At 70.7% G+C, this 21,732-nt stretch overlaps 3 protein-coding genes across 17 annotated transcripts in view; 2 read left to right on the plus strand and 1 right to left on the minus strand.

Moving 5' to 3' along the window:
• The window catches only part of EP400 (E1A binding protein p400), a 77,103-nt gene extending 68,398 nt beyond the window's left edge, over positions 1-8,705 (plus strand). For all 13 annotated transcript variants that reach the window (XM_045844843.1, XM_045844848.1, XM_045844913.1 and 10 more), the window contains 6 exons: positions 892-1,104; positions 1,395-1,590; positions 2,215-2,339; positions 3,597-3,743; positions 5,755-5,832; positions 6,662-8,705. In XM_045844843.1, the coding sequence (XP_045700799.1) occupies positions 892-1,104; positions 1,395-1,590; positions 2,215-2,339; positions 3,597-3,743; positions 5,755-5,832; positions 6,662-6,934 (1,032 nt within the window). In that variant the 3' untranslated portion in view covers positions 6,935-8,705. The remainder of the gene's footprint in view (positions 1-891; positions 1,105-1,394; positions 1,591-2,214; positions 2,340-3,596; positions 3,744-5,754; positions 5,833-6,661) is intronic.
• A 2,244-nt stretch (positions 8,706-10,949) lies between these two features.
• Positions 10,950-16,763, minus strand: DDX51 (DEAD-box helicase 51). Its single transcript, XM_045844401.1, has 16 exons — positions 16,429-16,763; positions 16,176-16,327; positions 14,356-14,506; positions 14,100-14,245; positions 13,948-14,019; positions 13,750-13,856; positions 13,518-13,626; positions 13,288-13,433; positions 12,977-13,181; positions 12,788-12,903; positions 12,572-12,688; positions 12,319-12,420; positions 12,128-12,191; positions 11,912-12,046; positions 11,629-11,697; positions 10,950-11,166 (listed from the first exon to the last, which is right to left on the minus strand). The coding sequence occupies exons 1-15, from the start codon at positions 16,718-16,720 to the stop codon at positions 11,671-11,673; spliced, it is 1,941 nt and encodes a 646-aa protein (XP_045700357.1). The 5' UTR covers positions 16,721-16,763; the 3' UTR covers positions 10,950-11,166; positions 11,629-11,670.
• Positions 16,764-16,793: 30 nt separating this feature from the next.
• Positions 16,794-21,047, plus strand: NOC4L (nucleolar complex associated 4 homolog). Of its 3 annotated transcripts, none has more exons than XM_045844415.1 (15): positions 16,794-16,956; positions 17,258-17,378; positions 17,742-17,848; positions 18,125-18,232; positions 18,466-18,615; positions 18,695-18,794; positions 18,887-18,921; positions 19,208-19,258; positions 19,363-19,474; positions 19,649-19,709; positions 19,929-20,039; positions 20,204-20,364; positions 20,448-20,530; positions 20,678-20,791; positions 20,888-21,047. In XM_045844415.1, the coding sequence occupies exons 1-15, from the start codon at positions 16,840-16,842 to the stop codon at positions 21,005-21,007; spliced, it is 1,551 nt and encodes a 516-aa protein (XP_045700371.1). In that variant the 5' UTR covers positions 16,794-16,839; the 3' UTR covers positions 21,008-21,047. The 3 variants fall into 3 exon arrangements, with proteins under 3 accessions (XP_045700371.1, XP_045700380.1, XP_045700390.1); XM_045844424.1 differs by having other exon boundaries at positions 19,929-19,991; XM_045844434.1 differs by having other exon boundaries at positions 19,992-20,039.
• Positions 21,048-21,732: the final 685 nt, after the last annotated feature.

A 21,732-nucleotide genomic window follows, 5' to 3' on the forward strand; every position in this document is an offset into this window, starting at 1 on the left:
CAGAAGGAATTCCAGCCCATCGACGGGCTGCCCCAGGGAGGACCCGGCCGGGCTGTCCTCCTCGAGGCACCGGGACACACGCCAGGGAGACGAAGCACGACCGGAGGGGGCGTTTGTTTCCTGAGTCACTCCAGCCACAGCCGCAGGGCGCGGTGGCCACAGGTGGCTGTGGTCTCGGCACAGACGCCTCGGCTCCAGAGCAGGCCGTCGCCGCAGGGAGCTCTGCCCCGTGGTGCCCGGGAGCGGCAGGCCCACAGAGGCTGTCAGTGGGGTGGGCCCCCCAGGCCAGGCGGCCCCTGCTCTGCCGTCCTGCTCCCCCCACCCCCCCAGCCGGGTGCCAGCGCCCTCGCACCCCTGCCCCCCTCTCTTCCGCCCCGGCACCCCCTTCATTCTCGGGGGTAGCTGGGGAGAACGTGCTGAGTTTTCTCTTAAAGACTTTTTCCCGTGATAATACATTTGAGCTGTTGTGACATTGTAATCTTTTGACTTAAAGACACGAAGTTCATTAATGAAATCTTTATTTGCAGTTGGTCGGACCAAGTAAGTGATTGAGAGTTAATGCGTATCTTAACGTTTCAAAGTTTAAGGAGGAACCAAGATTTTAAGACCTGAATGTTCTGACGGTGCAACAGATTTGAATCAACTGGTTTGTGAGAGGTGACACCCTGGGCATTTTGCTGTGAATTCGTTGAACGGTCAGCATCGCCGTCTCTAGGTCCCCCAGGACATGCTGACTTCTGGCGCAGAGTGTTTGGGAGCCGGCGGAGGGCCCCGCGGGGCGGCCCGCAGCCCACGTGGCTGCAGCCGGTGGCTCCGTCGGACGCGGACAGGAAACCACAACGGTGTGGACACCGTCCACGCTGACGGAGACCTGCTCTTTCCGGGTTCTAGGAGCACCTGATCAAGATGCAGAAGCAGAAATTGCAGCTGCCCCCGCAGGCCCCCCCGCCACAGGCCCCGCCGGGCCCCCCGCCGCCCCCCGCACAGGTGCAGCCCTCGCCGCCCGCGCAGCAGCAGAGCCCCCAGCTCACCGCCGTCACGGCCTCCAGGCCCGGAGCCCTGCTCACGGGCACCACCGTGGCCAACCTGCAGGTGGCACGGCTCGTAAGTCCCCCGCGGGCTGCTCGCCCGCAGCTCCGGCTCCGCACAGGCCGCCGGAGTGCTGCGTGACCGGTCTGCTTGCGGGCCCTGTCAGACCCCGTCCCCAGCGTTTGGGGGTGACAGGCTGAGCTGCGTGGGGCGGCCTCCAGTGAGACGCCTGCCTTTGGCTGGCCGCCACCGTCCACCCTTGGGAGCCCTGTCCGCGTCTCGCCGCTTGACCACTTGTGGGGAGGTGGGTGTGTGCGGACCCCCGGCGCGCTGAGGTCCCAGCCCCTTTCTTTCCCCTGCGCCAGACACGCGTCCCCACGTCGCAGCTGCAGGCCCAAGGCCAGATGCAGGCCCAGGCGCCCCCGCCGGCGCAGGTGGCCCTGGCGAAGCCTCCGGTGGTGTCCGTGCCCGCGGCCGTGGTCTCCTCGCCGGGCGTCACGACCTTGCCCATGAACGTCGCCGGGATCAGCGTGGCCATCGGACAGCCGCAGAAGGCCGCAGGTGCCTGCTCACGCCCGCTGGGGCCTGCCCGGGGCTGCCCAGCCTCCCCGGGCGGGAGGAGCCCTGCTGGCTCCTCCATCTCGGGGCTCCTCCGTCGGACGCCCGTTTGGGAATGCCGCAGCCCCTCCAGTGCGCACTTTGACCCTCAGTTCAACCACGGACAGGCGGTGCCTCTCGTCCCTCTGCCTCCGTGGTTTTCAGCCGGTGCACCGCCCGAGCTGCTGGGACCTGCGCCACCCCACTGGCAGGCAGGCAGGCAGGGGCACTGACCTCTTCCCCCGCAGGGGTCGCATAAGCAGGCAGCAGCCAACACAGTGGCCACCCAGTGTAAACGAGTCAGAACTACACCCGTCCGTCGGGTCAGCAGAAAACACGCCTTTAGTGTGCTGCGGCATCTCAGTGGTCCGTGGCTGTGCCGTGGGGTGGCCACGGTTGGCGATGACTGCTGCATCCGCGTGTCCCAGGGGCCCAGGGCCAGCGTGCGCATGGGGGAGAGGGCTCCGTGTGCTCGGGGTGCAGCTTCCTGTAGAGGGCAGGCAGTGCGAACCACCCCGGGACCGGGGGACGTGCAGGGAGCAGCCGTGAGACTTGGCACGTGACTCACCCCCCCGACGGTGCCGGCAGGACAGACCGTCGTGGCCCAGCCCGTGCACGTGCAGCAGCTGCTGAAGCTGAAGCAGCAGGCCGCACAGCAGCAGAAGGCCATCCAGCCGCAGGCCGCCCCGGGCCCAGCTGCCGTCCAGCAGAAGGTACTGGGTTCTTGCGCGGGCGAGGGTCTTGGGTCGTCCCATCCTCGTGCTGAGTCGGGCCCAGACCAGGCCCAGGGTGTGCGGAGGACCAGAGGGTTCTGAATGGGCCCTGCCTCGCTGCCCGGCACCCACACGCCCGAGGCCTGGGGGTGGGTGCTGCTCCCAGGCCCGGAGGGAGGGCGTTGTGGGGCAGGGAGCTGCATTCGTGGAGGGCACGTGGGGAGCAGTGAGGGCGTGTGGGCTGTGGGCTGGTGAGGGGCCAGAGGGTCTGGGGAAGCAGGCGTAGCTCGAAGAAGGGGACCGCCTGGGCCGCCAGAGCGCAAAGCAGACCGGTAGGCGCGAACCTGTCCTGTGTGTGTGGCATGAGGGAGGTCTCTCGGTGTCCCAGGGGCTCAGAGTCCGGGGAGGGGCAGCTCTGAACTGACCCCGGTCCCCAGTGAGGTCCTCCTCGGCAGGCTGGCACACGGGCATGTGCTGTGCGGGCGCTGCGCTGGCGTCCTCCTCCGGAGGGTGGGGCCTTCTCCCCTGTGGTGGGCAGTTCAGGGAAGGAGATGCCTCTCGGCCCCTCCCGGGCCTGGTCAGCGGCCCTGTGGGTCGGCCTCGCGGGAGCAGTGCAGGGTGGTTGGCTGGCGCCGGGTGACACCGGGACAAAGAGGCCGGCAGTGGGGCCTGAGTGACCACGTCCACTGAGCCTGCGTCCCAAAGGGACACAGGAGGGCTTGGGCCAGAGTGCGGCCCTGCGGGCCCGAGTGTCAGCGTCAGCGGGGAGAGCGCTGCGGAGGCGCTGGAAAGTGCTCGTGCGTGGCCGAGGCTCTGCGAGCCGTGTGAGCAGCCCGCTGGTGCCGGCCTTCAGGGGGCAGCTCGAGAGAGGGTCCTGGGGAGGGCGCTGGAGCCCGAGTCGGTGTGCAGAGGTCACACACGCCGGCTCGCTCGCTGCTCCTCGTGCTGGTCTCGAGCGTGCATGCCGGGTTCTCAGGGTTAGGTTTAGGAGTTGCACGTGTGTGTTCCCTACGTTGGGGTCGGGTTCACTCACGCGATGGGCACGTAAAGATGACCCCTGGCCCCGAACGTGAGGGGGCTTTGGGAGAGGAAGCCGGTGACGCGGAGGCCGGGCGCACCGGTGGGGTGCGGCAGGGTGGGCGGAGAGCAGGCCGCACCGGGGGGGGGGGGGGGGGGTCGCGCTGCAGGTGGGGGAGGCATCGGCGCCCACAGCGCAGGGCCCGGCGGCTCCGACCCCGGTGGTGTCTCTCTCCGCAGATCGCCGCGCAGCAGGTCGCCGCGCAGGGCCCGCCCCAGAAGGTCGCCTATGCCGCCCAGCCCGCCCTTAAAACCCAGTTCCTCACCACCCCCATCTCCCAGGCTCAGAAACTGGCAGGGACGCAGCAGGTGCAGACGCAGATCCAGGTGAGCGTGAGCCAGCGCCAGGGCCGGTGGCAGGCCCCGCAGGCGCCCAGGAGCGCGGCGGCCAGCACGCAGGCCGCAGGCAGGGAAGGTGGGCGGGCACTGTGAGGGGAGTTCAGAGAGCGTCCGGGCCCTGCGCTTCCCCGCAGGGGGCTGGCCCCCCCACCCGCGGCCCTCGCTGGCTGTGCGGTGTGCGGTGCAGGTGTGCGGCGCCTGCGCCCGGGCGCTGAGACCGAGCGGCAGTGGCGCCCCCGGGGGTCAGCAGTCGCCTCCGGAGCCGACGGAGTGTGAGCCCGAGAGGCGGGCGGCCTGGGAGGGCAGCTCGCAGTCTGCGGGGGCGCTGGGCCGGGGCCACGTCCTGTCTCCCTCCTTCCCCTTTCTGGGGCTGTGCTGAGCTGGCGAGGCCACAGGGCCACGTCCGAGGTGCGCGGTCGGAGACGCACAGCCCTGTCACCGTCACGTGACCCCTCTTCGAATCGGCCTTCCCCGGAGCCGGGAACCCCTTCTGTGGTCGCCAGTGGTGTGTGCGCCTCATGGCGTGGGGCTCGGTCTGGGTGTCGCACCCGCCCGCGCTCCGTCCCGTGAGCTCCCAGGGGCGGAGGCTTCGCGTCGGCTCCATGTGGGCGCCTCCGGGGTCCAGCCTGCAGCCAGTGGCCTCCCCGCTCCAGAGTCTTGACCCCAGCGGCCGTGGGACAGGCCCCCAAAACCTCACGGGCACCTCAGCCCCACCTGCGCCCACCTGGACTCTCCTCCAGCCCCGGGCGGCGGCTCTGTTCTGCTGGCCTCGGGCCTCACCCGCAGGCAGGCGCGTTTGGGCTCTGTCCCGCCCCCAGTCCCCGCCCGTCAGCAGTGGGGGCGGGGAGGGGGGGCTGCCACTCGCCTTGTGGTGGCGGTGGGGCACACCGGGCGGGGCATGCGGCCCTCCTGAGAGTGAGTCTGGACGTGGCCTCTCGTCAGCCCCCCGTGGGGGGCCGGGAGCAGCAGCGCGAGGCCCCCCACTCAGCACCTGTGCTCAGGGCAGCTGCTGCCGCTCGCCTCTGCTCCCCCCGCGGGGTCCCGGCTTCACTAAGGCTCTGGAACCGGGCATCTCTTTCTCTCCGCGAGGGTTCCGACGTGTGCGAGGCATCGCCCTAGTTCTGTCCGCAGCGTCTCAGCCTGGCCCCGCACTCGCCAGCTGAGCCAGCCTCCGACCACCGCCCCCCCCCCGCCCCCCGCAGCTCAGACTCCACCGCCCCGCAGGGCCCGGTCGGGGTTCTTCCCGCCTCCACGGGTGCCGGGTGCGGGCCCGCGTGTCGAGTCGCGACGCGCCGGTGGACGCCTTCCGCCTCGGCTTGTGTCCCGAGCACTGGCGTTCGCTTGCAACTCGGTCAGGCACGAGTCCGTCACGTGACCTCACTCACATTTCCTCCGGAAGTGTCCTGGAGACTCGTTTTCGTCTCATCGCCGACATCCCCAGCCAGTGCCCCGGGGGCCCAGGGGCGCGAGGGCCTACAGCTGCTGCCCTCCGGGCCCCGTCTGGCTCCTCCGGCCAGCACCCCCCGGCCCTGGCCGCCCCAGGCGGGGAGGGGCTTCCCCATACGCGGGAGGCGGCACTCGGGCGTGGCCGAGGCGACCCCCCCACAGCACCTGCGGGGCTCCTTCCTGCGGCGCTGCCCACACTTGCAGAAGAGGCTCTCTTGGGATCTCTCGGAAGTGCTCAAGTGTTTCACTCCACCCTCAGTTTAATTTGCGCATATAAACTCGCAGTTTTCAGTAAAAGGAGACGCTTGGCTCTGTGCCGTCTGAGACCAGAAGTCAGTGTCGGGTCCCAGGGGACGCGGAGCCGGACAGCGGCCAGGACCCGGCGTGCAGGCCCCGCCAGCCACCTGGGGGGGTGCCGCCGGAGAACGCCTCTCCCCTGCCATCTGGCCTCCGAGTCTCTGCACTGGGAGCTGAGGAGAGCAAGGCGGGGAGGTCTCCCTCTGTGCCTGCGTTCTTCTGAACCCTGCACTTGGCTTTCTCTGTTCCGTCAAAGGTGGCAAAACTCCCTTCGGTTGTGCAGCAGCAGACCCCGGTGGCTGGCATCCCGCAGGTCGCCTCTGCGTCCCAGCAGGTAGGTGCACACGGCCGCCCGGGCGTCCTTCACGTGTCCCGGGCTGAGAGTCCTGGTTTCTCCCAGAGGAAGGAAGGAGGGTGCTAACCACTAGACCATCACTTCAGAGGCTCATGCTGCAGAAGGAGACGAACCCGCTCCGTACCCCACGTACCAAAGGGGCGAGGTGCTGGGGCCGGAGCTCCCACGGTTGTGCTGGGCTGTCCTGCCGGCCAAAGGGAGACTGGGGGCGCGGGCAGCGGGGGCGGGCAGCACGCAGCTCCTGACAGGCCTGCACCGCCGCGTGGGCCGCTGTGGAGCGGGGCCGCGGAGCAGCGGTGCCGCAGGCGTTTCTGTTGTCCGAGCCGCACGGGCGCGTGGGCTTCAGGAAACCAGGAGCAGCCGACCCTCGAACACGCAGGGTTGAGGGGTGCCCACCCCCGAGCAGTTGGAAATCTGTGTGCAGCGAAGTCCACCCCCCACCCACGTGCACTCCCAGCCCGTGTCCGTGGGGACCCCCCAACAGCGCGGGTTTCAGCCGCGCGGGCCCCTGGCTCCCAGAGCGCACGCCCAGGCCTGCGCGGTCCGAGGGGCGGCTGGACGCCCCCCACCGCCACCCCGGCCCCCGCTCTCGCCTTCTCCCCTTCTCCCCAGAGGCCTCGGCTTCGGCCCGAGGGCAGCAGCTGTTCTGCCCCCTCCCCAGCCTGGTGGCCCTGGAGGTCGTGCTCGGCGTGTCAGGCAGCTCTCACACGTCACGGAAGAACCCGTGCTGACGAGGTCTCCGGGCCCCCCCACCCCCAGCAGGTGGCCTCTGCCGTGTCACGGGACCTGTGTTCTGTGTTTTGCTCAGGCGTCCCCCCAGACGGTGACCCTCACCCAGGCGACGGCCACCGGGCAGCAGGTGCAGATGATCCCCGCGGTGACCGCGACCGCACAGGTGGTGCAGCAGAAGCTCATGCAGCAGCAGGTCGTGACGACTGCGGCAGCCCAGCTGCAGGCCCCTGGGGTCCCCAACCCCACCCAGGTGCCAGCCGGCGCCGACAGCCCAAACCAGCAGCCCAAACTACAAATGAGGGTCCCTGCCGTCCGGTTAAAGACGCCCACCAAGCCCCCGTGCCCCTAGCTGGGGAAGCAGGCAGCCGCAGGGCGGGCCACCGAGCACTCCGCCGCCTGGCCGGAGCCCACGGGCTGCGCTGACCGCTGGACCTCGGGACAGCGCCGCGAGCGGTTCAGTGCCTGCAGAGCTGCGGCGAGCTGGCGGAGCCCTCACTGCCCACGGTGGCCCTCGAGGACCACCGCCTCTTCTGCGGGAGACCGGCTGGCGGGGCCGCGGTGGCGGTGTGTCCTCGGCCACTGCCCTCTGGCCGCTGCCCCAGAGCAGCAGGGCTGGGCGCGAGTGCCTCCGGAGGCTGCCAGTGCCCGGCGTCCGCGTGTCACCGGGCCACGCGGAGCACACGGCGAGCCGTCAAGGGACGTCCTGAAGCCGAAGTGCAGTGTTGACAGCGTCCACCTCTGCGTGGTTCTCGGTGCCCAGCTGGACACGCGCCGCGGTCCCGCGAGGAGAGAGGCCCCTGGGGTCAGTCATCTCGGCCGAGAGCCAGCGCCGCTCCTTCCTGCTCTCGGAAGCGGGGCCTGTCGCAGCGGGGAGGGAGCCGCCCAGCGCCGACGCCCCAGAGGCCCCTGGTAACGGGGCCCCGGCCCGTGAGGAAGGGGCGCGCTGCGACCCAGCTCCCGTCCAGAGAGCAGCCGGGCCGGCCGGGACCCCGCCCAGCACCCCGCAGCACCCCCAGCTTCTGCGGGGGTTTGCACGGACTCAGCGCCCGAAGCAGCTCCTGCAGGTCGGGGGGCTCCTGTCTCGGAGGGTCAGGGCCCAGAGGGCCGCACCGCTCGGAGGGCCGGGGGGCGGTCTCGCCGCCGTGCTGGTCCCCCCTCAGCTGCGTGGACAGCGGCACGCGACTCCCCTGAAGCTGGCGGGCACACCTCAAGTTTGAGTTCTTGGTGAGGAGTCCGGAGAAAAGCAGAAGTCAAGTGCTGAGAAAACAGAGGGGGCTCGACACTTCAGTTCACTGAACGCAGGAAAACAGAACCGTTAACCCAGCCTCCGGTTCCGGCCCGGCACAGCCTGGCGGCTTCCTGCCCTCCGTCCCGTGTGCGCCCCTCTCGTCCGGCACGGGCTGTCGGCGGCCCCTCTTGCAGCGACGAGACGCCCAGCAGGCCCGAGGAGCCTCGCCAGGCCCCCTGGAGACGGCTGCGCGGCTGCAGCCCGCTCGCCACCGCAGGGGAGGTGTTCCCTCGGCGTCTCTGTGACGCGCAGTGTGGAACGGGAAGGAGTTTTCTGGGGCCCCTTGGCTCAGTGACGCCCAGGTGTCGCCACGGACCTGCAGTGCAGTCGCTCAGGGGGAGCCCTCCCTCCGGAATGCCCTTTCCGAGGCCAGGCTCTCCGTGCGGAGGAGTCGGTCGGCGTGAAGCTCCGAGGCGGCTGCGCAGGCCTCCGACCCTGGCTGCTGCGAGAGCCTGCGCTGCGCTGCCCGCGAGCCCGCCCCACGAGGGACGCGCCTGGGCCGGCAGGGGGTGGGGGCGGCCGTCTGAGCAGAGGCAGCAGGACTCGGTCCGGCTGGAGCCGTTCTCCCGGCGAGAGGCTTGCCCCCTGACGACGGCCGGCGGCTCGCAGCGCCCCCTGGAGGCGGGGCCTGGCGAGGCATCCCTCCTGCGTCCTGATGGTCTCGTTTAACTGTTGTAGCCAGGTAGCTGTTGTGTTTTAAAGTAATGAAAGAAGAAGACCGAAGTTGTAAATACTTTGTAAATATAATCATTTGTACTTGAACAGTAGGATTTTGAAGGGCACTGATATCCCACCCCACGAAAGGCATAATAAACGACCTTTTTATAGTTTTCTTCGTTGGTCTTTCATGGAACACGACTTAGAGAAGGTGCCAGTTGTGCTCATTTCGTCGTGCGGCTTTGGAGGCCGAGGTTTGCTTCCCGGGCGCCCCACCCCGGGGGAATAGGGGCGCGCCTGCAGGCTGGCCCGGGGTTACCGGTTACTTCTGCAGAGCCGGCCTCCACCCAGCCCCGAGTTCCAGAGCTGCCCGCGAGGAAGGACCGTACTCTCAGGTGCCGCCGCCGCCATCCGGTCCCTTCCTGGCCCGCCACCCACGGGCGAGGGTCCCCCGGAGGGCCTGGCCCGCCTCCGGCAGCCCCCTGGCTGGACAGCCAGCAGCTCCAGCCCCGCAGCCAGCGGGCCCCGCCCTCCCCTTCGTCTCTTCTGTTTTCAGGCGTTTTTTCCTCTGGTGAAAAAGCGTCTCTGGTTACAAAGAAAATACCGCCCACTTTTATTTCCACTTTTTTACAACACACAGCCAATGCGAAGGTAAGTGCCCTGAGAAGTCCATGGTCGGTCATGGGGTCCCCTCCCCCACTGGGCCAGCGTGGCTCCAGCCCCGACTGGCCCTGCGTCCCTGTCACCCCCTCGGCCAGGCGTGCAGGCCCCTGCAAGCATCAGCAGCCCCCTCTCCCGGTCCCGCGCGCCCCGGTCCGGGATCCCATGCCTGCCTGGCCGCGTGCTGGGGCTGCACCCCGCAGGGCCTCGCTTCCCACCCATGCACCCCCGTGGCCGCCGTGCTGTGCGGGGCCTGCTTGCCCCTGGTTGTCTGTCCTGCTCTCAGGGTTCTCGGTGGAGCAGGTGGCCCTGCAGCCTCAGCCTGCAGCTGTGCGTGGGGGGCCTGGGGTGGGCTTTCCTGGTGTGTGACCATCGTGGGGGCACCCAGGTGATAGGACTCTGCCATCTGGCACAATGGGTCACACCTCTGACCCCGGGAGTCTGTTGGCCCCTATCTGCAGTGCAGGGGGGCACCTGCGTTCAGGTGAACCTACCGTACACCCCAACCACGGCCACCTGTAGAGGCCTCACGTAGATCTCCCTGCACGCTAACCTCTTGCCAGGCTTCCCGACAGGGCTGTGGCTCAGGGGCCTTTGGGAGAGAAGAGGGGGCTCCTCCGCCACTTGTTCTGGGCAGCAAGGCTGCCCTGCCCTCGGCCTGCAACCCCCACACGCAAAGCCAGCTGACCGCCCCAAGGCCCGGGTGCACGGCCCGAGTCCAGGGGTGTCGAGTGCAGCCGCCGAGAGCAGGCTGTGTGGTCCGGAGTGGGGAGGCCGCGGGGGTGAGGAGGTGCAGGACTGCACGTGGGCACTGCCGGAGTGGAGCTCCTCGTACACGCGTGTGCGCAGAGAGCATGTGTGCAGAGGGCATGTGTGCGCAGAGGGCCGTGGGGTGCCTGTGGCAGAAAGGGGTGCTTCCTTGTTTGGCATAACCTGGTGACTGTTCGAGCAGCGCGCCACGGGCTCTGTTACGTGAGGGGCCAGAGGTCGCCCGTGCGCGCCCCCAGCCCCTCAGGAAGCTTGTTGTTTGTGGGGCGGCTCCCTGACGCGCACCAGCCCCCAGCAGGCTGCCCTGCTCCCGGGGCCGCCCTCCCCGCCCCCTGCGGACCAGGCCTCCTCGCTCGCCCCCTGGCAAAGCGTGTGCTGGCTCCTCCCTCCTCTCGTCCCCGGCATTCCGGCTCCCCGGTGGCACCTGGTGCCGGACGGGGGGAGGTCCTGTGTGACCCCTGGGGCACCGCTGTCCGTGTCACCTCTGTCCTGTGTGTCCAGGGTCGGCCCTGAGTGACAGACAGGGAGGGCTGAAGCTGGGCAGACTACACGGGGGACAGTGTGGGCAGCTTGCCCTTGGGCCCGGCAGAGAGGAACGCAGCTGCAGGCTGTGGCCACCGCCCCACAGACGCAGGGCCCAGGACAGGCTCCGGCCCCGGCCAGCAGCCCAGAGTCCAGACACGGGCCCCCACTGTCAGGTTCAAGGCCCCAGCCGGCCCAGCCGAGAGGCGGCGTGTGGCGAGCAGGGCGAGTCCTGCGGAAGCGCAGCACGTCCCAGGTGCCGGCGGGGACGCACTGGGCTCACCCCACTTGACTGCCCCTCGCTCCCACCCAGGAGGGCCCCCAGCCAGGCCCACGGGACACGCAAGCACGCTGGTTTCGTGCGCGTGCCGGCATCCGTCCCACCGCACCTCTGCCTGGCCGACCGGGAACCCCAGACCTGTGGGCAGACCGTCCTTCAGCTCCCGTGAATAACGCAGACACAGAAAGACCCAGTTCCTCCAGTTTTTTAGTGACGCTGAGCGCTGGGGGAGGCCTCCCCCGGACAGTGGGTGAGTGCTCCCGAGGCCGTCTGCAGCGCCCAGCCCCCCGCGGGGGCGTGTCCGCCAGCACCCGGCGCTGGGTGCACTCCGCAGGCCGGGGCCCGGCTGTGCGGCTGGTCGGCTGGTTGGCCGGCCTTCTCCGCGCCTGAGGACGTTTTCTCGTTGCTTTCAGAGAGGGAGAGAATGAGAGAAAGAGGGAAATGTCGACGTGACAGAGAAATAGCGACGGGCTGCCCCCAGTGCGCACCCCAGCCGGGGACTGAACCCGCAACCTTTGGCTGCGGGCCTGTGCTCCAACCCGCTGGGCCACACGATGCCCGTGACAGTGCAGACACCTCCCCGGGCCTGCTGGGCCGCGGCAGGAGGGGCCACCGTCCGACGCAAGACGACCACACTGACGTCGTCGGAAGAGCTTTATCCCCAAACGCAGCTCAGAGCCGACCCCACCCTCAGCCCAAACCACCACGGCCACCACCCTGTCGGTTCCTGGGCAGCGTGGACAATGCCACTGAAGCTGTTTCGGGTGAAAGCGCCCGATCAGAGGGCGCCCTTGACAGTCCCAGCCAGGCCCGGGCAGTGACAAGAGGGCCTCGCGTCCCGCGGCCTCTTCCGGGGGGGCGCACGCACCTTGCTGCCATGGAGGGTCCTGCCCGCCCCCGGAGCCCCTGCCTAGGCCGCCTTCTGCCTTTGTTCTTCCTGCGGGAGGAGAGGAGGGGGTCAGCCCCGACCTCCCCTCACTGGTCGGCAACCCAGCCGGCCCCCCGGCCCTGAGAGGGAGCGACACCCAGCGCTCGCTCAGAAGGCACAGCTCTGGTCCGGACGTTCAAGGGCAACCCTGGGACCCCACCTCCCCTCCGTCCACCCGCCGTCCCGATGCGAGGTGTCCCCTAGAGCTGCCACGGGCCCTCACCTTGACGGCCCTCTCCAGCTGGGACAGAGCCGCCTCATACCGCGGCACCAGCGGCTGCAGGAGCTCGGGGGGCGTGTCGTGCCGCTGCAGCTCGGGGGCCCCGGCTTCTGCCAGCATCCGGAGGAACTTCCGCTCCTGGAGGGGGCACGCGAGTGGGAAGGGGCTCACAGCGCCCCCCACCCTTCCCCCCGCCCCCTGGGGGCCTGCGCGCCTGACCTGCACTTTGAGGAGCAGCGTGAAGGCCTGGCCGGTGTTCCCCGCCCGGGCCGTCCTGCCGACCCTGCAGCCACACAGACAGACGGGCACCTCCAGAGCGGCCCCCGCTGCCCTGCGCGGGCCCCACGGGCAGCCCTTCTCCCACCCGGCCCCGCCCCCCCACCCCACCCCCACGGCAGCGCGGCCCCCACCGGTGCACGTAGGTCCGCAGGTACTGGGGGGCGTCGTAGTTGACCACCAGCTGCACGCCCTGCACGTCGATGCCGCGGGCGGTGGCGTCTGTGCTGATGAGGCTGTGGGGGCACGAGGGCTGTGGGGCCAGCCCGAGGCCAGGCGCTGGGGTGCCCCCTGCTCCCCCACCAACTGGGGACACCCCCACGGCATGAGCACGCCCTGCCGGGGCCAGGCAGCCACGGGGAGCCAGCAAGCCCCCCAGGCACTCACAGCTGGATCTTCCCCTGCTCAAACTGCTTCAGGACCGTCCTCCTCCAGCCAGGGCCGCAGCGGGAGGAGAACTCGGCCACCGCCACACCCCCGAAAGCCTGGACCAGCAGGAAGAGCCTGCAAGGGCAGAGCCGGGTGGGCCGGGGCCTGAGGCCACCTATCCCCTCGCCCCCCCCCCACCCACTCCACCCTCGCACACCTGCCTGCCGGTCCCACCTGTGGGCGTTCTCCCGGGAGTTGGTGAAGCACAGGACCCGGGAGAAGCTCATGTGCAGGATCAGGTGCAGGACGACCAGCGGCTTGGCCTGCAGGCTGCAGGGCACGTAGTGGTGCTGTGGGGACAGGGCGGGGTTGGCCCGGCTCCAGGAGCCCAGGCCCCCTCCCCCGCCCGCGGGCCCAGCTCACCGAGAGCCCCGAGGGGAAGGTGTACTTCCCGCCCGAGGCCGAGTCCGTGTCCGCGTCCACGCCCGCGTCCCCGGGGCCCCCACGGGCCGGCCGGGTGGAGAAGAGCCGGGGCTGGTACAGGCCGAGCTGCTGCAGCTTCTCGGGGTTCTGGGTCAGGGTGGCCGAGAAGAGCAGCTTCTGCAGGGGCATCTGCGGGCAGCAGGAGCTGGACGGCGGCGGGCACCGAGTGAGTGGCTGCAGCCCGGCCAGCCGCCCTCCTGACCGGTCAGACCCACGGGGCGCTCCTCCCAGGGCAGAGCGGGGCCGGGTACCTGGCAGCGGTCACGGCCTGGGGCTGCCGTCTCTGGAGCAGAGCGCAGGGGTCCCTGGCAGCCTCCCGCGGGAACGCAGCCGCCACCACCCGTGGGAGCCACGCCTGGTGCATGCTGTCCATCATCCGGTCGGCCTCGTCGATGACCTGCGGGGGCACAGGCCCAGGGTCTGGTGGCCAGGCCAGCGTCGGCTGGGAGCCCGGCCCCCCTCTGGGCGGTGGGCACCCTACCAGGAAGCGGAGCTGCTGGAGGCTGAACCCCGGGGTCTGGTCGATGTGGTCCACCAGGCGCCCGGGAGTGGCCACCACGATGTCAGCCAGGCAGCGGAAGCCGTCGGCCCTGTGGAGCAGAGCGTAGCCCAGCAGGAGGCCCCCCGCCCCCCAGGCCCCGGAGCGGGGAGCCCGCGGGGGCCGTGCCCACCCCGGCCCGCCCCGCCAGAGCGTGCGGCCCAGCAGGACCTACGTCTTCTGGACGAGGGTCTCCTGCTCCTTGGCCAGCGACTTCTGCCCCGTGACCAGGGCGACGCGCAGGGGCGTGGCATCCGTGTAGACGTTGAACACTCTGCTCACCTGGGGGAGCACAGGTGCCGTCGGCCTCGCCCGAGACACCGTGCCAGGGACAGGGGCTGGGCGGGACCCCCGGGGTGCGGGGTCCACGTACCTGCTGGGCCAGCTCCTTGGTGGGCAGCACGACCAGCGCTCGGACCTGGCACACGGCTCGCCGCAGCAGGGCCTGAGGGACGAGCAGGGCCCCGGTGTCGGCGCGGCCAGCGGCCCGCCCACCAGCCGCTCGGAGGCCGGGCCCTCACTCACCTGCACCACGGGGATGACGAAGGCCAGGGTCTTCCCGCTGCCCGTCGGGGCGGAGACGCACAGGTCCCTGGGCCGGTAGCCGCCTCTTCCCACCAGGAACCCGCCGGCTGCGCTCTCCAGGAGAGCAGGGATGACCGCTGCCTGGACTGGATGGGGGGGGGGGCGTCAGTCAGGCCTGAGCAGCGACACCCACAGCGCACGCGGCCCGGCCGGTCTGGGGCCCCCCAGGCGGCGGCGCTCCTCCGCGCAGGGGCACCTGGGAAGTAGCACGTGACGCCCTGCGCCCGCAGCTTCTTCTGCAGCTCGGGGTGGACTTCGGGGATGTCCTCGACGGGAACCGTGTCCTCTGTGACATTCCTTCTGACGCGGCTGGGCTCGGCCAGCCACTTGGGCAGGAAAGGGTGGACCTGTGGCCAAGGGTGAGAGGCAGAGGCCAGGCGACCACCGCTCCAGAGCCCGCCCAACGCCCAGCGCCGGGGAGCGAGGCCGCAGAGGCCGCAGGAGGGAGGCCCGACGAGATGGCGCCCTGGCCTCCCCCCGCCCCCGCGCCCCACACAGGCTCGCACCTGCGGCAACACCACACGGCGCAGACCCTGCGAGACCGCGAGGACAGAGGCGACCGCGATGGCGCCCCGCGAATGAGCGCTCTAACCCGAGCGCATCGCACAGCCGGCGTCCGCGCCGTCGGTCGCGGCGCCTCCAGTGCAGCCTGCGCCTCTGGAGCGACTGCGAAGCAGCGGGCGGTCAGTGGGGGGCGGGCAGCACACAGGCTGCGGGGCTGCCAGAGGCCGCACGGCGACCGACAGCGACAGAAACTGCTGGACACTGGAGCTGCCACCAGGGAGCTGCAGGGGCTCGCGGAACTGAGGCTGCGCCTGCCCCGGCCGCACTCGGCGGGCAGAGCCTGTCCGGACCCGAGGGTGCCCTCTGCTCCCCTCCCGCAGCCCCGACCCCGCTGCAGGAGAGACGGCTCGGTGCCGGCAGGGGGCGCTGCGCCCAGACCACGGGAAGCGGGTCTCGCCGGCAGGGCCTCGGCCACCCCTGCCCCACCCCGCGCTCGAGCTGCGGCGCTGGGGCCCCAGGGGACGACTCGGGCAGCGTCCCGGGAAACCTTCCCTCGCCGCCGTCATCACAGCCGCACAGCCGACGACGCTCTGCGCCCCCACGACACAACCCCGGAGAACCCCCTCCACGGGCACCTCCGTCTGCGGCACCGAGAGCGGGTGTTACCCAGACGCCCCGTCTCCAGGACTCGGGGACGTCAGGACTCGTGCGTCCCCTCTCGGGGTCGAGGCTTCCCCTGCGGAGAGCAGCGGCCCCCGTGCCCGGCCCAGCCACGAGCCGCCTTCCCCGGGCCCAGGGACGCTCAGAGCCGTCGCCCACTGGCTTGCGCCCAAAAGCAGGAACTGCGACAGGAAAGGGTGTCGAATGTCGAAGCTGCTGTGCAGCCTGGTCGGCAACCGAGGGGGCCCGGTGCATCCCTGGGGCTGGACTGCTTCGCTCCCCAACAGCCCGGCTCCAAAGGCCCCCCGCTGGAGACGGTGGCGCTCGCTCCTGCGGCATCCCGGTGAGGACGCAGAGATGACCACGCCCACAGCCCCCGCCCCGGGTGCGCCGCGCGCCGCTGTGGGGCTGGTCCTGCCCTGACTCGCGAGAACTGCCCCGCACAGCTGCGCCCCCCTCGTCCTCCGCCTGCGTGAGCACCCCGCCCTCTCCCCAAGTCCGAGCACCCTTTCACGGCGCCTTGGAATTCCGCTCTCCGACCTGTCCACGGACGGGCAGATTTTAGACAACTCGCTTCTTACACCTACGGAGGTTCAAGCCTTCTTTCCGCTGACGGAAAAACACGACACTTTCAGAGCCGAGTGTGGAAATCCTGTTTGCGCGGGTTTCAAGCCCTTAACACGAGTACCCGCACGCACCATGCAAGCCGGAGGGCGGCTCGTTCACCCGCGCCGGTGCCCGCTCACTGCACACCTCGGGACCGCCCAGGGGCGCTGGTCCTCCTCCCGACTGCCCCACGGAGCCTTGCGGGACTGACCACAGCCCCAGCCCCGCCGCCCGCGGGCCGCTCACCTTCGGCGCCCTGCTCCTCCCGAAGCCGCCCAGCAGCAGGGGGTGGGCGGGGGGCCCGGTGGCCTCGTCGGGGGTCCGCCCCCCTGGGGCCTCCGGCGGGGCCTCGGCCTCGGCGTCCACGCCGCTCTCCCGCGGCCCCTCCTCGCTGCTCTCTGCGGGGCAGAACCGGGACAGGGGCGGCGCGTCAGCCCCACGCGGGCCCCGGGCCCCAGGTCGCGCCCTGACCCGCCCCGTCCCGCCGCGCCCGGCCCACCTGCACCCGCCTCCTCGCCGTCCGCTTTCCGTCGCTTGCTCCCCGGCGCGTGCGGGCTCTCCGGCGTCCCACCGCCCCTGCTCCTCCGCGGGCGCCGCCGCCGCCTCCCCGGCGCGCCCTCGGTCCGCGCGGCCTCCTCGGGCTCCTGCTGCCGCGGCTGCTGCTGCTGCAGCTGCCGCTCGCGGGCCCGGCGTTGAAGCCGCTCCAGCAGCGCGCGCGCCCGGCCGGCCGCCTCGGCCTCCGCGCCAGCCGCCTCGGGCCCCGGGTACCGCGCGATGTGGAAGAGCGCCATGCCGGCCGCCGCAGCCCCTGCGGCCCGCGCGCGGCGATGACGGCGAGGCGGGGCCGTGACGTCAGGGCCGCGCCGGAAGGCGGTGCAGAGCCGGGCTGTCCGGCGCGTGGGGCGGCGGCATGCAGAGGGACCCCGGCCCGCGGGGCGCGCGCCGCGCGCTGGGCCGCCTGCTGGAGGCGGTGCTGGCGAGCCGCGGCGAGGCCAACGCCGTGTTCGACATCCTGGCCGTGCTGCAGGTGAGGCGCGCGGGAGCGCGGGGTCTTAGGCCAGAATGCGGGCAGAATGCGGGCCCCGGGCGGGGGCGCGGTGGACCTGGGCCTGGACGTGGGAGACGGTTGCAAGGCGAAGTCTAAGATTTTACTGGGGTTCTGTTCTTGCCTCTCAGGGCCCCCGGGCCGGACGGTTCAGTGGGAGGTTTGGCAGAGGCGGGGTGGAGTCCCTCCAGGGTCAAGTTCGGGGTTCGATGGGGCTGGAGTGGGGGCGGGGGGGAGGCCGCAGTTCCCGGCGGGGCACGGAGCGGCTGTCGTCTCCCCGCAGTCCGAGGACCAGGAGGAGATTCAGGATGCGGTGCGCGCGTGCAGCCGCCTTTTCGGGGCCTTGCTGGAGCGGGGGGAGCTGTTCGTGGGCCAGCTGCCCCCAGAGGAGGCCGTCATGGCAGGTGAGCGTCTTTGGAGGCACAGGGCCCCTTCTCTGGCGAGGTTGGAGAGAAACTCTGTCAACACGGGGCGAGCCCCCGAACCCTAATCGCAGGGCACACGGGGGGGGGGGGCGCGGGGGAGGGGCCGGGCCCACCCGGCCAAGGTTGGACAAAGCCTGATTTCTGTGCACGTCTGCAGCTTGTTTAACAGTTGACTGTCAGTACTAGATAAAGTCGGGGTTCCGTGCCCTGAGTCTTGGGCTGTTCAGGTCTCGGGGGAAAGGCGAGGGGATGGGGTTCTGCCCCTGAGGTAGGCGCTGCTCTCCCTGGTTGGGCTGAGCAGGGGTCACCAGTATGGGCTGACCCCCGCCCCCGCCCCCGCAGGGTCCCAGGGGGCCACTCGGAAGTACAGGGTGTGGATGAGACACCGATACCAGAGCTGCTGCAACCGCCTGGCGGAGCTCCTGGCCCACCCCTCGTTTCAGGTCAAGGTGAGTCACGGGGTCCCAGGCCCTGCCTCTTCTTGTCCGTTCCCTGCACCCCAAGCCCCGCCCCCCGGCAGAGGCCCCTGCCGCAGGCCCTCAGCCGTCTGCGTGAGGACGCTCTCTCTTTTCCATTGGCCGGTCCTGTGCGGGTGGCTGCGACCTGCCCCCGACTCCTCCCTCTTGGGCCCCCGGGCCTAACGCTGGGGGCGCTTTGGGGGCCGGTCCGTTGGGGAGGGGGACGAGTTGTTGGGCAGCACGGCCACTCTGCTGCCCTCCTTCCAGGAGCTGGCCCTCGGCACACTCATGAAGTTCGTGCGGCTGGAGGGCGCACATCCCCTGGAGAAACCCAAGTGGGAGGGCAGCTACCTGTTCCCCCGCCAGCTCTTGAAGGTGAGGGCGCAGTGGGGTCCTGGTCCTGGTCCTGACTTCCGGTGGCCCCCAGGTGGGACGGCCGGCTGTCAGGTGCCACGCTCTGCTGCATCCAGCCCGTGGGAGGGTCAGGCCGCCAGCTCGGGGTTCTCCTGGGGCGGTCCGGTGTCGGTGGGGCTGCTGGCCGAGCTCAGCCCTGGGCCGGCCGGCCCTGGGGTGGAGAGGCGCTCACCTGCCCGCCCACCCTGGCCCAGGCGGTGGTGGAAGGCCTGCTGTCCCTGGAGGAGGACCGCTCGCTGCTCCTCTCCCAGTTCCGGGAGTACCTGGAGCACGACGACGTCCGCTACCATGTGATGCAGGCGGTCACAGACACGGTGGCCCGGGTCGCCAGCGGGCACCCCGAGGTGAGCTGGCTGGGCCCCACATCTGGGGGAGGGGAGGGGGCGTGCCGGAGGCCAGGCGCTCAGGCCAGGCCTCTTGCAGGTGCCCCTCGCCTTCTGGAACAACGCCTTCACGCTGCTGTCCGCCGTGAGCCTGCCTCTCCAGGAGAGCGACCTTGCTAACTTCTATGTGAAGCGCTCAGGTGGGCGTCCTGGGTGGGTGGGTGGGCGGGCGCCAGGGCCCTGCACCCTCGAGGCCCCACCGGCCATCACCTCCCTCCCGGCTTCCTTGCAGAGCTGTCGGACAAGTGGAAGGTCACCCATCTCAAGGTGAGACCGTTGGGAGGAGCGGCAGCCTCCCCGAGAGCAGGTCCTCTCCTGGGTGTCGCCACCCCCCAGGCACAGGCAGCCTTTGTAGGGACAAAGGGGGTGGGGGGCCAGCCACCGAGAGAGGACCCCTGGGGGAGAGGCGGGCACAGGCCCGCCGGGCATCAGCGGAGTGTTTTGATTTCGGGCCCTGGGCGCTCCGATGTGCCAGTGGCCGGAAGTGGGCGGGGCTGGGAAGGACGGGCGGGGCCTGGCGGCAGCGTCTGCAGCCCAGACCCCGCCCCCACAGGAGCACCGGAGGGCCTTCCAGGCGATGTGGCTCGGCTTCCTCAAGCACAAGGTAGGGCCTGGCGGGAAGCGGGCTCCCGGGTCGGGCCCCTGGCCCGAGCGGGTGGGGTGTACCCCGGGCAGGCCGCGCCCTGACCTGCGCGCCGCCCCCAACAGCTGCCCCTCAGCCTCTACAAGAAGGTGCTGGTGATCGTGCATGACGCCATCCTGCCCCACCTGGCCCAGCCCAGTCTCCTGATCGACTTCCTCACTCGTGCCTACGACGTGGGTGAGTGGCAGGAACCTGGAGGCCTGACCACGGGGGAACACGGGCGCCTAAGGCTCCTCCCCTGCCCTCGGCTGGCCTGTAGGCAGGCGGCTCCCCTAGCCTCCAGCTTTTCTGGACTCGCTGGGGGTGGGTGCAGGTGGGGCTGGGGCTGCATGGCTGTGTGTCTGTCTGCAGGGGGCGCCATCAGTCTCCTGGCCTTGAACGGACTTTTCATCCTGATTCACAAGCACAACCTGTGAGTGTCAGCCTGGCGTGCGCAGGCCTCTCCCCGCCCGCCCCCTGCCCCAGCCTGGGCCCCTGCTCTGCCCCGGGCATGGAGGCTGCGGGGGGAACTGGGCCTCTGGGGGCTGGGATTCCCTGGCGCCCTGCTGCCTGCTCGCTCTGCGCCCTCCCCCCCACCCCCCCGCGTGGCTGTCCCCCTGCTGCCTTCCCCTCACCCACCCCGCACCCGCAGGGAGTACCCCGACTTCTACCGGAAGCTCTACGGTCTCATGGATCCGTCCATCTTCCACGCCAGGTACCGGGCGCGCTTCTTCCACCTGGCCGACCTCTTCCTGTCGTCCTCGTGAGTGCCCCGGGGCGGGAGGGGGCGCAGGGTTCCCGGCCTCCCTCGCAGCCACAGGACTTCCTGTCCCTTCTTGGGCCGCAGCCTGCCCCACGGGGCTGCATACGGGCCCAGGAGGGGCTGGTGTGCCGGGGGGGGGGTCTCACGCCCACCTTCCTGCCCAGCCACCTGCCCGCCTACCTGGTGGCCGCCTTCGCCAAGCGCCTGGCCCGCCTGGCCCTGACGGCGCCGCCCGAGGCCCTGCTCCTGGTGCTGCCGTTCGTCTGCAACCTGCTGCGCAGGCACCCGGCCTGCCGCGTGCTCGTGCACCGGCCCCGGGGCCCCGGTGAGTGCCCTGGCCCCACAGGCCTGTCCCCCCGGGCCAGTGCTGGGGGCAGGCGGTGGAACAGGTCTGGGTCTCGTCCCCAGAGCTGGATGCCGACCCCTACGACCCCGACGAGGAGGACCCCGCCAAGAGCCGGGCCCTGGAGAGCTCGCTGTGGGAGCTGCAGGTGAGGCGCCCCAGCCCCACCCCCTCGAGCTGCTGCCCGGGCTGCCTGGGGGGCCCAGGCCTCTGCCTGGGGTGTCCGCTTGTCCCCCGCACGGGCTGTGGGGGGCGGGGCAGCCCGTGGGGGTGCTGACGCCCGCGCGCCCTGCAGGCCCTGCAGCGGCACTACCACCCCGAGGTGTCCAAGGCCGCCGGCGTCATCAACCAGGTGCTGTCTGTGCCCGAGGCCAGCATCGCGCCCCTCCTGGAGCTCACGGCGTTCGAGGTGCGGCGCGGGGCCGGGCTGTGGGGGAGGGGGAGGGGCCGGGGCCCTGGGGGCCCCCCGGTGCCAGGGCGTCCGTCCTTCTGTCTGTCCTCGCAGATGTTCGAGCGGGACCTGAAGAAGAAGGGGCCTGAGGCGGTGCCGCTGGAGTTCATCCCGGCGCAGGGCCTGCTGGGCCGGCCGGACGACCTCTGTGCCCAGCACTTCTCTCTCGGCTGACCTCGGCGCCCCGCCCCCCAATAAACGGTTTTGTAGGAGAGTGACTCTCGGGTTGTGGGCGGGCAGCGGGGCCTGGCGCCTTCCTGGGGGCTGTGCCCTCATCTGCGCCTGCTGTCCCTTCCCCCCTCACCCCCCACCCCCACACCTGGCCTCCCTGGGAAAGAGCTCCCCAGGCCCCCCCTCCTCTGCAGCCTGGTGGGGAGGCCACCATGGGGCTCGTGCCGGGGGGCCGTCGGATGATGGACCTGTAGTGTGGGTGGCCAGGGGCACCAGGCGGGTCCTTGTGCCGTCGCTGTGTCTCCGGAGCTGACGGTGCAGCCCTGACTCGGGGTCCTCCCGGTGGCCCTACCCCGGGAGCAGGTCCCCAGGCGGCCTGGCCACCCCTGCCTGCCGCCAGCCCGGCAGTGGTATCCCCCTGCCGCCACCAATCCGGGCGCCCACCCAGGGACCAGCCACCATGTCAGTCGCCCTTTGTGTCTCCCCACTTAACCCCAGCACAGACCTGTCCCCCTGACACCAACCAGGGGCAGCAGCCTGACCAGCAGGCCCCACGTCCGCCAACCCACCGGGAGTTGGGGTGTGCCTCTCGGTGAAAGCAACCACATGGTGTACGCTCCCAGCTGTCACCCCCCACCCCCGGGTCTGCTCTCTGCTCCGTGACACTCCAGGGGCCGGAGCCGGAGACCCCTTCCTGTGCCCTTGTGCGGCTCCCCTGGCCAGTGCTC

The sequence above is a fragment of the Phyllostomus hastatus genome, unplaced genomic scaffold (assembly GCF_019186645.2).
Source record: "Phyllostomus hastatus isolate PE091 unplaced genomic scaffold, TTU_PhHast_1.1 phas_contig_1162, whole genome shotgun sequence".
Taxonomy (NCBI): domain Eukaryota; kingdom Metazoa; phylum Chordata; class Mammalia; order Chiroptera; family Phyllostomidae; genus Phyllostomus; species Phyllostomus hastatus.